Source organism: Onthophagus taurus, chromosome 1 (assembly GCF_036711975.1).
Source record: "Onthophagus taurus isolate NC chromosome 1, IU_Otau_3.0, whole genome shotgun sequence".
NCBI lineage: Eukaryota > Metazoa > Arthropoda > Insecta > Coleoptera > Scarabaeidae > Onthophagus > Onthophagus taurus.
In genome coordinates this window covers 20532530-20546196 of record NC_091966.1, presented here as the reverse complement: position 1 = coordinate 20546196, position 13667 = coordinate 20532530, and the positions used below count along the sequence as shown (strand labels likewise).

General features: G+C 35.4%; 1 protein-coding gene across 1 annotated transcript in view; it reads left to right on the top strand.

Annotated features, from left to right (window-relative positions):
• LOC111418999 (uncharacterized) overlaps positions 1 to 13667 on the top strand; it is a 28460-nt gene that overhangs the window by 13498 nt on the left and 1295 nt on the right. Inside the window, exons 2-9 of the mRNA XM_023051741.2 lie at positions 5817 to 6026; positions 6079 to 6168; positions 6216 to 6452; positions 6506 to 6697; positions 6752 to 7673; positions 7740 to 7870; positions 7958 to 8092; positions 13427 to 13615. Coding sequence (XP_022907509.1) covers positions 5817 to 6026; positions 6079 to 6168; positions 6216 to 6452; positions 6506 to 6697; positions 6752 to 7673; positions 7740 to 7870; positions 7958 to 8092; positions 13427 to 13615 — 2106 coding nt within the window. The remainder of the gene's footprint in view (positions 1 to 5816; positions 6027 to 6078; positions 6169 to 6215; positions 6453 to 6505; positions 6698 to 6751; positions 7674 to 7739; positions 7871 to 7957; positions 8093 to 13426; positions 13616 to 13667) is intronic.

Sequence of the window (13667 nt, the reverse complement as noted above, 5' to 3'; positions counted from 1 at the left end):
TATCTACACTGAGAGAAATGTATTCTTGAACGAAGATTATTACTCTTGGCTCAAGCTTATCATATTCTCGTATATCCACAAGAAAATCATTTTGTTGAGTGAAGAAAAACCACATATTCACAAAGCAAGTATACAAATATTCTTGATTCTCAAGAAAACGAATTCTTAGTGAAAGTAAATAAATAATCTTGAAAAAGAGTATCTTAGTGTTGCGTCAACAATTCCATTTTCGTATCGAGAATAGATTTCTTAAGTCAAGAATAACGTTTATTATTTTTAGAAAAACTTATTCATGTAACAATCTTGTATAATTCTTCATTTGAGTATTATGAATTATTGACGCAAGAATGAATTTTTTGAAACAAAAAAATGATATTCTTCGATGCTAAGAATATGATATACTTCATTCGATAATATTTCTGTTCTTAAAACAAAAATAGTTTTATTTTAAGAGTATCTTATACTTGTTTCTAAGAAATACATTCAAGAATAAATTTTTCTTCAAAGTCAAGAATAATTTCCCACAGTGTATTATTATCTATTGATTGATATTAAAAAAACTTTGGATTTTTTGTGTGAGGTTACACTTAGCTGCACAATTTTCATATATTGGTTTACTATATACAACGTTGGGTTGAGGTCTCTTTTGTGCAGGGTCCCTGACAAACTAAGAGTCTTAATTTTTTCCAAAATCCCGCCGATGGTTTTAAGTGGTCAATCCATTTACAACACAATTTGTCCAACTTGTTCACACATTCAAACTATTTGCAGTTTAAGTGTTATTTACACTTGGTTGAACGCATGCTGGACATTCCCTTTCCCTTGTTCTCCACTACGATATACTAAGATCACTTTGATCACAAAGCATTTATCGTTTTAATCTTTCATTTCATGTTTAAAGTACTCTCCGTATAAACCATGAACTGTTATTGATTAGGTTTTGAAAAGATCTGTTCACTCATTTTCTTGTTATGCAGCTTTCGACGTTAGGTATAAAATTTTGTGATCTGGATGACATTTCCACCTCTTGTTCCATTCTTTGGAACGATAAACAATGATAAGCATTGTTCATCTTTATTATTCATCTAGCTTCAATCGGTTCCGATAGATTGGATGTAAGTAAATCAGTGCCTAGCATTCTATGTTTGCTGGTTCTAAACGTTTTGGTATTGGTATCAGTACTTCAAAGTTTCTCGTCCAATGTAAGAATAATAATATTAATTTATTTTAACCAACAAGTTAGCAGTTCATAGCAGCATTGGTCATCATCTTAAAAAACAACAAAAAATTAATTATAAATATTATAAATATGTCAGGCCTCCATGTATTCTTGCACCGTGTAATACGCCTCATTTCTTTAAAAACCTTTAACCTTCTTTTTAAAATTTTCATATTTAGTTACTACATTAAGCGAGGTAAGCAGTTTATTGTATAATTTAACAAAACAATGGAATGGCGACTTCTCGAACAATGCTGAGGAATGATGTTTCAAAACAAATATTTATTACTTCTCGTTTCATACTCATAGCCAGGAAGCGGTGTAGGTGACTACGCACAAAACATATGGCTTTAAAAATAAAATGGAAAACTTAAAATTTTTTCCTGTACGAAAATAGGGACAACAAGATTCCATTAGTTAGAGACCCTATATGGCCCGAATGATTTTTTGATGAGGGCAATAAACACCCTTATACACCCAGCAGCTCTGCCCCAAATGAGAGTATTATGTATGTATGTAGGAAAGGGGAGGGAATGCTTTCGCATACAGCACCTAGTCCCCAACGGGCCCCTTGTACATCCTCCTGCACTCTCTCCGGCTACATCAACCAGCCTAACCTTATTTTCGAAGGCTAGGATAGAGCTCAGAGATGTGTTCCTGATGCCATCTGTGCTCGGCCATTCCTCTCCGAAGTCTCTCATACTGAGGTCTTGCAGAGTGGGGCATTCACACAAGATGTGTCGTACCGTCTCCTCGCTCTCTTCACAGAGGTGACATAGAGGACTAACAGCAAGCATAAGGTTGTAAAGATGCTTGTTTACCTTACAGTGACCCGTGACGAGTCCCGTTACAGTTCGTAGAGCTACTCTTCATGTTATTTTATTGTCAAGTGTGATGCCCAGATATTTGACTTCTTTTGACAACACCAATGGAGTATTAGCATGGGATGGCATTCTGGGCTTGCTAAACTTCCTCATCCGTGTGAAAAGAATCAACTCTATCTTCTTAGGATTCACAGAGAGTCTTTGTTCGTCACACCAAGTCTCTATCAATTTGAGAGCTACTTGCATCCTATCAAAAACCACGTTTCTGTACTTGCCTTTGACGAGAATGGTTAAATCATCTGCGTAATCAACTGTAGTAAAGTTGGCTTCAGCGAGGCGTTTCAAGAGGCTATCCAGGGTGACGTTCCACAAAAGTGGGGATAGTACACCTCCTTGTGGACAGCCTCGAGTAACTCCTCCTTGGAGACTGACATCGCCAATCCTAAGCTTAACTATCCTATGTTTAAGAGTGTTCTCAATCCAACCACAAAGAGTCGGTGAAACATTATGCTCTAACAAGGCATCGTTAATACCAGAGAAAGTTGTTTCTCTAAACAATTTCTAAACGATGTCTAAACGATTTCGGTGTGAAATAATCAAGCTTACACGGTTTTGGTATGAAGTTCACTGTGACCTCACGCCACCGACTGGGTATATAGCGCAGCGTCAGGCATGCCTGGAAGATTTCCAAGAAGGTGAGGTACTATTCAATTCTCCCAGCCCCATTGTAAAAGGGCAGGTATAATACCGTCTGGTCCTGGTGTTTTGAACGGCGAGAAACTGTTTTTTCCTCCCTGCAGATCTCTTCGGCTGAAATCCAATCATCTGCAATAGGTTCATGGTTGGTGTCCTATTGTAAGCACACGGAACTTCCGGAACCTGAAAAACCTGACTCTCCAAAAGGTTGTCGGTATAAGAATCGTCAGCCTTTTTTAGTTAGCCAATTCGTCGTTCAGGGGCTAAATCGGGTTCAGGTCTGAAGCCTGAACCCGATTTAGCCGAGAAACTTCGTTGCAGGAGGAAACTTCCTCACAAAATTTCCTCCACGTTTCTCGTTTTCTATGACGAACGCTTTTTTTGAACTCCGCTAATTTTCCGTTAAAAAGTTTCCAGTCAGAGTCTAATTATGAGTTTTTAGCTCTATTAAAGGGTGTTCTTGCCTCCTTTTTGAGTTTGGGTAGCTCAGGGCACCACCAAATGGTAGCACGCCCAGAGACGGCCTCTGATCGGAGGCACAGGCCTTTTTATAAGCTTTAATTAAGGAATCACTAATAATATTTAGGTACTCCTCAACTTCAAAGCTTTCAGTTGGCTTACTCAACCCAATATTGCTCAAGCACCCAGTTAGCAAAGATCTGAACACGTCCACATCCGTCCTTCTAGGGTTACGCTTTAGGTTCTTTCCAATCTTTATGGTACCAAGATCGAAAGTGATCCATCTATGGTCCGACATTGAAACATTGTCGGATACCGTCTCTTGCTGTGTGCTGAGGCAACAGGTGAGCGTTTGCGTGTTTTGGTACGTAAATGGCAGTTCTGGCCTTATTAGTGGCAGGGCAGCTAAAAATAGAACCGCTTAAACCACTGAAACCGCAGACCTTTTAAAACCCTAGGTTCTTGGATCAGCGCGACAGTGTTAATCATCATATCAAGGTGGCGACAAAGGGTGGCAGTTGCTGCCCTACTATGGTGTAGGTTACACTGCACCACCCTTAATTCGTCACCTACAAGGTAGATACATCACCTTTTTCGTTCATTTCGAAGAGGCGAGTTGATCAGCTGATGCTGTTCTGGGCTGAGGTGCATCCACGATTGATTCATCCAACTCCCTGGTCGAAGCCGGGGTTTTGGGGTCGGCGTCTAGGTTGACGAGAGTGTCCTCATCTTCCTCAGCGGTTAGAACATTAGCTGTTTCCATCCGCGGCTGCTCGATCACCCTTCTCGGGGTCTTTTAATCTGCCAGCGCGGGCCTTTAAGGTGTTGAAAGAAAATGATTTTTTTCTGGGCAATAAACACCCTCATACACCTAGCAGCTCTGGCCCAAATGAGAGAGACTCAAAATACCACCGATATTCAATGAGCTTTGTAACTTTAGAAGTACAAAAATTTGTTATATCCAAAAATTTTGCAGTAGATGTGTTGAACTGGCATTTAAGGTGGGACGATTAGATCTGTCGTCCATTACTCGTCATGTATCAATGTTTTATTTTTTCGCTTACAACCTACATTCGTTACCCTTACCATCTCCTCAAGAGCTTCCCTGCGGTATCAATCAGATATACTAACCTAAAACGGTTGGGTTTCCCAACCCAACCCAAATTATTTTAGTGTGAATCTTTGTATCACATGCTTTCTGTTAAATCAGTCTTTACATTTTAACGAAGCAATAGCATCTGGTAGCATACTTATAATCTCAAACTTAATCGTACTATGATCATTCTGGTTCTTGGTATCTTAATGTACATAACTATTTTATTCCGTGAGGCAAATACCCATTAACATCGTGTAAATCAACATTGGAGATTCATTTACGCCATCTCATACAACTCAATTCTATCCCAATTCTAATATTTCATTAGCTTCGTTTTAGAGTTATCGTATGTACATAGTTATTGTGTTACATACAAGTGCCCGTACTAAATGTTCGAAGTGGAATTAAGACCGTTTAAAACATTAATAATATCGATCTTTAATGCACCATTTCAATATCTTCTCTTTATATACTCGGCATATGCGAGATAATAAAAATCCTTTATGTTATAATACTGTCAGCATTGATGTTCTTGAGCACCTCGGCTACAAGTGACGTCGGCATATCATATTACGTCATGCATTTCTTGTCCTAAAAAAGGGGGATAGACATGCAGTACTTTAATCATTACAAAATGATTAAATCAGCATCCGTAGGAGTCCCTCAAATGAACTGTATCTTTATGTTCGATATTCTATTGGCTTTAATCTTAAAAATGGTTTATGTTTACTAAGAGATGCTAACTATGGCACAAATACTTTGTCAAAGCTTTGTTGAAGACATTCAGAAATGGCTAACTTTGGGGTAGAAAGTAATATTTTTATTTTTGTTCTATATCTTTAAAATGAACTTATTTTTGAGGAGATTTCTGTATTGATATGTAAACATGTATTTTATTGAACAACTTGAAAACTATGTTATACTTTAATGTTGATTAATTTTACATTTTAATAGTCAAAGTCTGCTCTAACCAATTATTATTGAAGGTATGCCAATACTTTATTGTAAAAACTGATTATTCAATTTGGGCAAAATTGCACTTACTTAGTCCTATTTTCGACCAAGCCCACTGTAATAAATCTTAGTTTTAATTACTGTTTAATTAAAGATATGATCGTTTATGTATTAATCAAACTCCCTTAACTCATCGATTAAATAGAATTAAATTTCACATTTTCTATCTTAAAAATATAATAAAAACGATTAAGATTCGAAAGATCAAAGCTTTAAGGTACCGTATCAAATACAAAAAAGATTTCTTGAAATCAACTCCTTAGTAGTAATGGTACTTAGATGAATAGTTAAACGTAGCTTTTGTGGCATGCTTCAACCAGTTCTCATCGACGTTTTCCCAAGGCTTTTACGGCCTTCGGACGTTTGAGCGAGTACCACTGTAACTTACGAATTTCGTAATTACCTCCGACCGAATAAGCGTTTTCTGGTAATTAACTTTTTGCTACGTGGCTATGCAAAACTATTTAAGTACTCACTTCTTCGTGCGTAATGGGCGTGTATTTTCCAGATTGCTGGTACAACGGAGGTTACGAAGGTAACCGAAGTTACGGTGAGGGCGAAGAAGTTATGACCGCGGAGCCTTGTTTGAACTGCACCTGCAGCAGATCCACTTTACTTTGTTATTTAAGGGTGTGCCCAAAATTACCAAATCCTCCACCGCCTGGTTGTATCCTTTTGTATAGATATAAAACGTGTTGTCCGGACTTAATTTGTCACGGTAAAAATAGACTTTAATGTTTAGTTTCAATAATAATAGAAATTTTTTATAGATTCTCAAAAGTTAGAATATAATCCTTTGGCGAGGTCTGAAGAAGATGGATTTGAAATTGAAAGTGAACATCTAGCTTATTTTGCAAATGGTAAATTAAGAAATGATCACATTTTAAATTATATAGTTTTTTTGTAGCTTGTGTAGCAAATGGAACAATTTATGCTCCTGGTTCAGCGATGGATTCTTCATCATATTGTGAATATTGTTATTGTTTAGCGGGAAAACAAAGATGCGTTAAACCGAAATGCCTTCTGCCAATCGATGGATGTTCTCCAATGTATCATTCGAGTAGCTGTTGTCCTGTTCATTATAAATGTGAAAATACCGAAACAACAACAAGTACCACGACTCAGCCACCAAAAATTCTTGAAAGTAAAAGAAAAGGTTCCATTTAAAAAATTTACTTCTCTATTTATTTTTATTAGATAGTTGCCTTGTATCTGGAACTTACCACCCTAATGGTCATAAAATCTTAGGAGTTGGTCACTCAGCTTGCGATAACTGTTATTGTATAAAAGGTTTGGTAAGATGTGAACCTTTATCTTGTGCACCTCCACTTCTTGGGTGTTCCCCTGTTATTAGGCCTGGAGAATGTTGTGCTGCCAGTTATAACTGCAGTAAGTGAAAATGTCATAAAAATCTAAAATAATTTCTTAGGATTTTTTCGAAAGGTGGCACCATAGAGGCACGCCCTGAAGTTAATTACGATAATATACCAATTATGAGCAAAGAATATGCCAAGTTAAGAAAAGAAGCAACTACTCGGAGGGACACTAATCATATTTTTCAATATGAAAACGTAGCTACGGCAAAACCGCAAAGAACATCAGGATATTTTGGAACAACAAGACATTTTTCTGGAAATATTATCGATACAAGCACAGTTAAACCACAACTTAATCCAATAGAGGATATGATTAAACTTAATGATGTTACAACAAAGATTTATCCAGAAATTGTTTATAGACCAAATAATAAGTATCACAAAATAGATTCTATTCCAGTGAATCACGTTCATATTAATTCAATTTTAAACGGAAATCTGAAATTAAATCCCGCTGAAACATTTGAATTAAACAAAGTTAAAGAAACGACCACAACTGAAATTCCAACTACTGAAACTGCAGATTTAGTAACAACAGATCAAAATCATACAGAAGCAACGGAGATTGGGGACGCCACCATGTTAGCTTCAACAATTTTCGATTTATTTACTCAGGAATTATTTAACGATGACGAAAACGATATTAAAAAAGACGATGATACGTCAATAGTTTCAACTGAATTTCCCACAACTTTATATTCCGAGACGATTTTTAATTCAGAAGTTACAACAATCAAATCCGTTTTAAACTCGACAGATTGTATCGAAAATTCGGATCAACAAAGCGATGAATCTTCGAATCACTCTAATCTTCATTTAGATCATAAGGAAGACGTGACCACCGTCGATTTAGAATCTAAAGTGAAAGTGTCGACAGTTACGATGCATCCGTTGGAAAAATTATCGGTCGACGCTTTGGTGTTAACAAAAGATAAGGACGATTATGACTATGGTAAACCAACTTTACCACCGTCATTACCAAATTTAAAGTAAGTGATTAGATTGATGTTAATGTGAATGAATTTATTTGTTCTGAATTTGTCGTTTTGTTTTAGAATCATACCATTTTTACCATCTGATGCTGTGGATACGAAGACCGAAATTGTGTATCCTCCCTTTGAAGATCGAACAGATACTCTTTTTGCGTATGCACTCAATTCTTTTACGCCACCGAATAAAACAGAAAGTAAAAATTCAAATTTCAATATAAATGTTGTTTGTTGATTTACTAACCTAGAGTAAATTTGCTATAGAATTTAATTATTTGTTTTAGGCGGATTTGTTCCAAAAGATCCACCACCAATTGAAGATTATTATGATCCTTATACATCAGGGTTAGATGGAAATGCTGTTACAGCTATTACGAAAGCTATTACTCCTTTGCCACTTCGTAGCAAACTCAGTGGAGGTAAATTTAAATTTTATATATAGAGGTGCTTGGAGATGTAATAATCGAGTATGAAGGAATTAGTAACACATAATGAACTTATAATAATCTTACTTTATTTTTTTTTCATATTGTTTGATAAATTGTTTTTCTCAATCAGGAACAAATTTGGTTTTTGTTAGTACCAGAATTTGTTAGCTTAGAGATTGTTCTTTATAATGATTTATAGTTTGATCGGATTTGTGCCATTTTCTGTAGCTGTTGAATGTATTCCAAACCAATTATAACTCTCGCTAAAGTTCCAGCTTATATTTCAAAACTAACTGAATAAATCGGTAATAATTTGAAATAAATAATTCTTTTTGTGTTCTTCTGAAAGCGGAAACAAGCAGATTATTAACTTCATAAATCTTAATGTCCACACCAAAGAAATGGGAACATTTTGTTCCTGATTGTCGTAACCTGTTTAAGAAGCAGAAATAATAATAAATTTATCGTAAATATTCTGATCACACCAAGAAAACTCATTTTAGTCACTCATCACCGTGTTGCCGCAACAAGAAACTTTCTCTGTCTACATCAGGTTAGTGTATGTTTCAGTATTTGAATACAATGTGATTTTTACAAATCTTAACGATCTTTAAAATTTTTATACCGTCACACTCGGCATTTTTGTATATCTCAATTAAATGTATAATATTTTCGATAGACCACTGGAACGATATATTTTCTGCTTTTAACAGATGTTTACGCTGTAAATGTCGCTACTCGGCACACAAGTTTTAGAAACAAGTTGTAACGTTTTAACACTGCGTCTGAAACAAAAATTTTTACAAATGTTTTTAAATTTCCTAATATCGCTAAATATGGAAACAAGCAACTTGTAGGAACATTTGTTTCTGTAACCATAAACAATAAGGAACATCCAGAAACTTTCAGATAGAAGTTCCAGGAACAAGCAACATAAATACAATGTTCCTTTTGGTTACCTTCGGTGTGGACGTAGCTTTAGATTATCATATGTTCAGTATCGATATGTTTACTTCCTAGATAGATACACTTTCTTTTACTTTACATCTGCTTCATGGGTTTCTTGATTCTTGCAATACTCAAACTGACACTTCAATAAATACTTAATCTCAAAACTATGTATGGATTTGTAGAAGGCAAAATCACAGTATACCCTACCATAGTGGTGTCTCGCCGACTTTGTTGCAAGACAGTGATAGTAGAGGGTGTTTTTTTAAGCCAGATAGAACTTCCGAAAGGGTTAACTGTTAAACGAACTGTCATACAGCGCCCATTTTTTGATATTTATGATCAGTATACTCTGGCAAATCATTATGAATAGATTGACGCTTGAACAACGCTACCAAATTATTCAGATTTACTTTGAAAATCAGTCATCAATTCGCACAACTTATAGACGACTTAGTAATATGTATGACGCACATAATCGTCCATCTGAGCAAACCATTCGTCGAACTGTGGATAGATTTCATACCACATACTCTCTAAATGATGCAATAACACCAACACGTCGAAGGAATGTGCGTACTGAAGAAAATCTCGCCGGTGTAAACGAAAGTGTGGAAGAAGATCCTAGTAATCGATTCGTCGTCAACCGCAGGAATTGAGGCTCTGTCCATCCACTACGTGGAAAATTTTGCGTAAAAATCTTGGCCTACACCCACTTAAGATCCAGCTGGTGCAGGAATTAAGAGACCATCATATGCGTCGTTCTTTCGCCGATTGGGCTCTAGAGCAGTTGGAAACTGCTCTGATGTTTTATCGCAAAATTGTGTTCAGCGATGAGGTTTGTTAATAAACAAAAACATATGGAGTGAAACCAATCCATAACAGACCCCATTACATTCAGAAAAATGCACCGTTTGGTGTGGTTTGCACGCTGGTGGCATGATTTCTTCAAAAATGAAGCCGGAGCTCGCGTTACGGTCAATGGAGATCGTTACTGCACCATAATCAATAATTTTTTGTTTGAAAACATGGATGACATTGATCCGGGCAAGATGTGGCGGTATGTGCCATACGGCGACCGCAACCATAGACTTATTGAAATCAAAATTTGGCGATAAGTTGATTTCGAGAAATGAACCTGTCAATTGGCCTTCAAAGTCGTGCTATTTAACACCTCTCGATTATTTCCTGTGGGGCCACGCGAAGTCATTGGTTTATGCTGATAAATCAGCAACAATTAACGCCTTGGAGGCCATACGTGACATACGGCCAACAATGTTCGAAAAAGCGGCCCAAAATTGAACGTCCAAAATGCGCTTCGTTAAGAATAGCCGCGGTGCCCATATGCCCGAAATTATTTTCAAATGTTAATCTGAATGTATTGATCTTTCAAACAAAATAATTTTTTGTTATTAATTTCAATTTAAAGTTCTATCGGGCTTATACCCGCTATACCTTGATGCTCCATCATAAATCATAGCTAAAGGAGGTGAAAAAAGCACTGGACTATTGCGCGATATTCCTGATACTCCTTGATAACTGAATTTATTTGCACTTGCTAATTTAAAATATGTAATATATCTTTTGCTGCCCATTTTAACTTTACTAACTTAAATTTTAACTCTTTGTAGAGGTTTATACCGCAGGGATCAAAGAGTACTGGGAAAACATTTTGTAGTCGCCTAGTACCTTCTTCTGTAATTAATGGTGCTATAACCAACTACCAAAAATCTTATGATGGATGCGTCATTGAGATTTACTTATTGCGATGTGGTAGCATGTGTTTAATTAATGAGAAGAAGAAGAAAGAGAGCCTAGTGTTATAATTGCGGGAAAGCATTTCCTATTGGAAAGGAGCTGGTAGGTGACTTAAACAAAAACAAAGTTGCAATAAAGGAGTAATATATAAAAATAAAATAGTGCAGAGATAAAAGACACAAAAAAAGTGACCCAAATAAAATAATCAAAAAAATTACACTTTCAAAAAAACCAGACGACCAAGGGAACAATTCTTAAAGTCTATAATGGCTACTGAATGTTATACTCATATAACTTTGTGGTTAGCTTAATTACTTCAAAATATAATGTGATACCATGGTTATCACACGCATCTACTCAATACAGCAAGATGGCACAAACATATAAAGACAAATTAAAAAAAGAAAACCCTTCGCAACTGCTGTCACAGTGACTTCACAGTGATCACTTAACACATTAGTTTTCGGGATAGCACTCAATATGGATGGATAAATGTAGCTATGTGGTTTATAGAGTTCATAGTTAGAAGTTGAGGTTTAGTGAAACTCTATCGAGCATACTATGCGGAACTCCAGAAAAATTAAAATCCTTTTAAATATAAATACCGACTGTAAAGTACTGTAAAGCACTATTCGAAGTCGGACTACGTTATTTTAATTAATAGACTAAAGAATATTAGGAAAAAGCGTGCTAAGGAAAATATCACGGCAAAGAAGTCAAAATCATAAACGAACATTAATGAAGATGAAAAAAACCAGTTGTAAATCAACCAAAATAGCAACTCTAAGAAAAAAAGATGCTCAATAAACTGTTTCTTGAAGATTTGATAACTGACAACTTTTCTGAATGCTCCAGAGTAGACAAGATGTGACCAAGACATAATTTTGATAAGAAATGTCGCCGATCTCCTACAATAAGGTGTAATATATTTAGTTTTTGTGACGCTTTTGCAGATTCACAAACGCATAAAGTTTGTTATCGTCTAAATCGTTATAGATATATTTCATATTTCTGGAAGAGATCCTTTAAATTAAGGTATTGAAAATATTAGAGATACAAACAGCAACCACTTAGCAACCACTCTCGTTTTCTATTACCTCTATTTTCTCTCTATCTATCAGAATAAAAATTTGGTGAAACTTACCACACCGGTAACGAAAGTTTATGTATGCTTTTATTAACAATGGATATTGAACTATGTCGTAATCAGATTAATCAAAAACCGCTGTTCTATGTCTTAGATCAGTACTAAGTATATAAAATATGCACAACAAATAATTAATAAAGTGTCAATTTCAAATAATGAGGAACGTTAAAGTAAAGCAAATTCTTGCAAACGCAATGCAAAAGTATTTCATAATGATGCTCCAATGTCGCATTATGAGTCCGTAAGGTATAGACCTCCAACTTCTATCTCAGTCTTCCAAAAACTTGTTCGATAATTCATCATGTTTTAATGGCAGATTGCAATAAATTTCCTTTTGGAATGTTTATTTAACATGCCACCTACGTACCAAAACTCTAGGTGCACGAAAAGGTGACCGCAACTTTTGCTACTTCACGGCAACTACTTCCATCGCCGATACACGATCAAATTAGAATTGTAGTAAGTTAATCCGAGCATCGAAGAGAATCCAGATCTCTGGATCAATTAGTAGCATTGGGGAATAATCCGCAACCGATGAAATAAGAAATCATTTGTGGAGCTGCAAAATCACCTTCGGCAGGCGAGAACTTGACAGTCATTGATCAAAAGTTGAATCAATGCTATGAATATACCCGCAAAGAAAGGAGTATTTCTATTCCATCCAATGCAGACGATCAAAACCGTGATTTCGGTTTGATTATAAACTAATGACTCATTTTGCCAATATCATTGTACACCCATTTTATCTTATATTCATATAGAATAGATTCGAATATTGTTCCCAGAGTTTACAAAGTGTCACGATTTCTTTTTGTCTTTTTTTGTCTCTTGACATTTTCTTGTAAAATTGTTAGTTTGATCACAAAAAAATAAAATAATACACAGGCTCAAGTGAATTAATTCAGAGATTGGTTATTATTAGTCAAAGAAATGAAGTTATTCCAAATGGATCTCAGCATTATTTTATTTTTTGTGATCAAACTCACAATTTGTTGAACTAGTTGAACTGTTCTAGTTTTAGTTCTAATTTTAGTTCAATTAACACCGGCCGTGAAAGCCTTCGTACTTAAACAATTTGTTAGTTGTAAAATATCAAGAGATAACAAAGTTGCAGATTTTTTCCCTTAACTTTAGAGGGCTATAACTTGGAGGAGAAGGGGTTTTGAACAAAAAGTTATTTGCTGAAAAATCACCCCTTGAAATCTTTCTTATCAATTTAGAAACATCCTGTATATGCTTTAATTGCTTAAGGTTAACGCACAAAAACGATGTAATTTATATTTCAATTTGATGTAAGGAAGAAGTTTTCGTTTTTCAAACTGAAAACCTTTTTACTTTGTTTTGGCTATTTCTCTATAACGAAAATTTGATCCATTTAACACTTTACCCGCATAATAATTACCATTGACAATGTATGTGTAAAAACTTTTAAAAAATCAAAAAAAGCATTAAAAACATTTTTATTTTTTTAGTTAGTTGTCTCCATGAACTCAACGAATATAGACACGGCGAAACGATACCTTCCAATAACATATGCGAAGTGTGCGAGTGCTTCTTTGGTAATGTAATTTGTCACGAATACAACTGTCCACCTTTAAAACCTGGGTGTCGAGAATCGGGAATTTTAGAAAGAACAACATGTTGTCCACATATTATATGTGGTAAATATAATTGTTTTAATTCAAGATGTGGTAAAATATATTTAATTTTTTA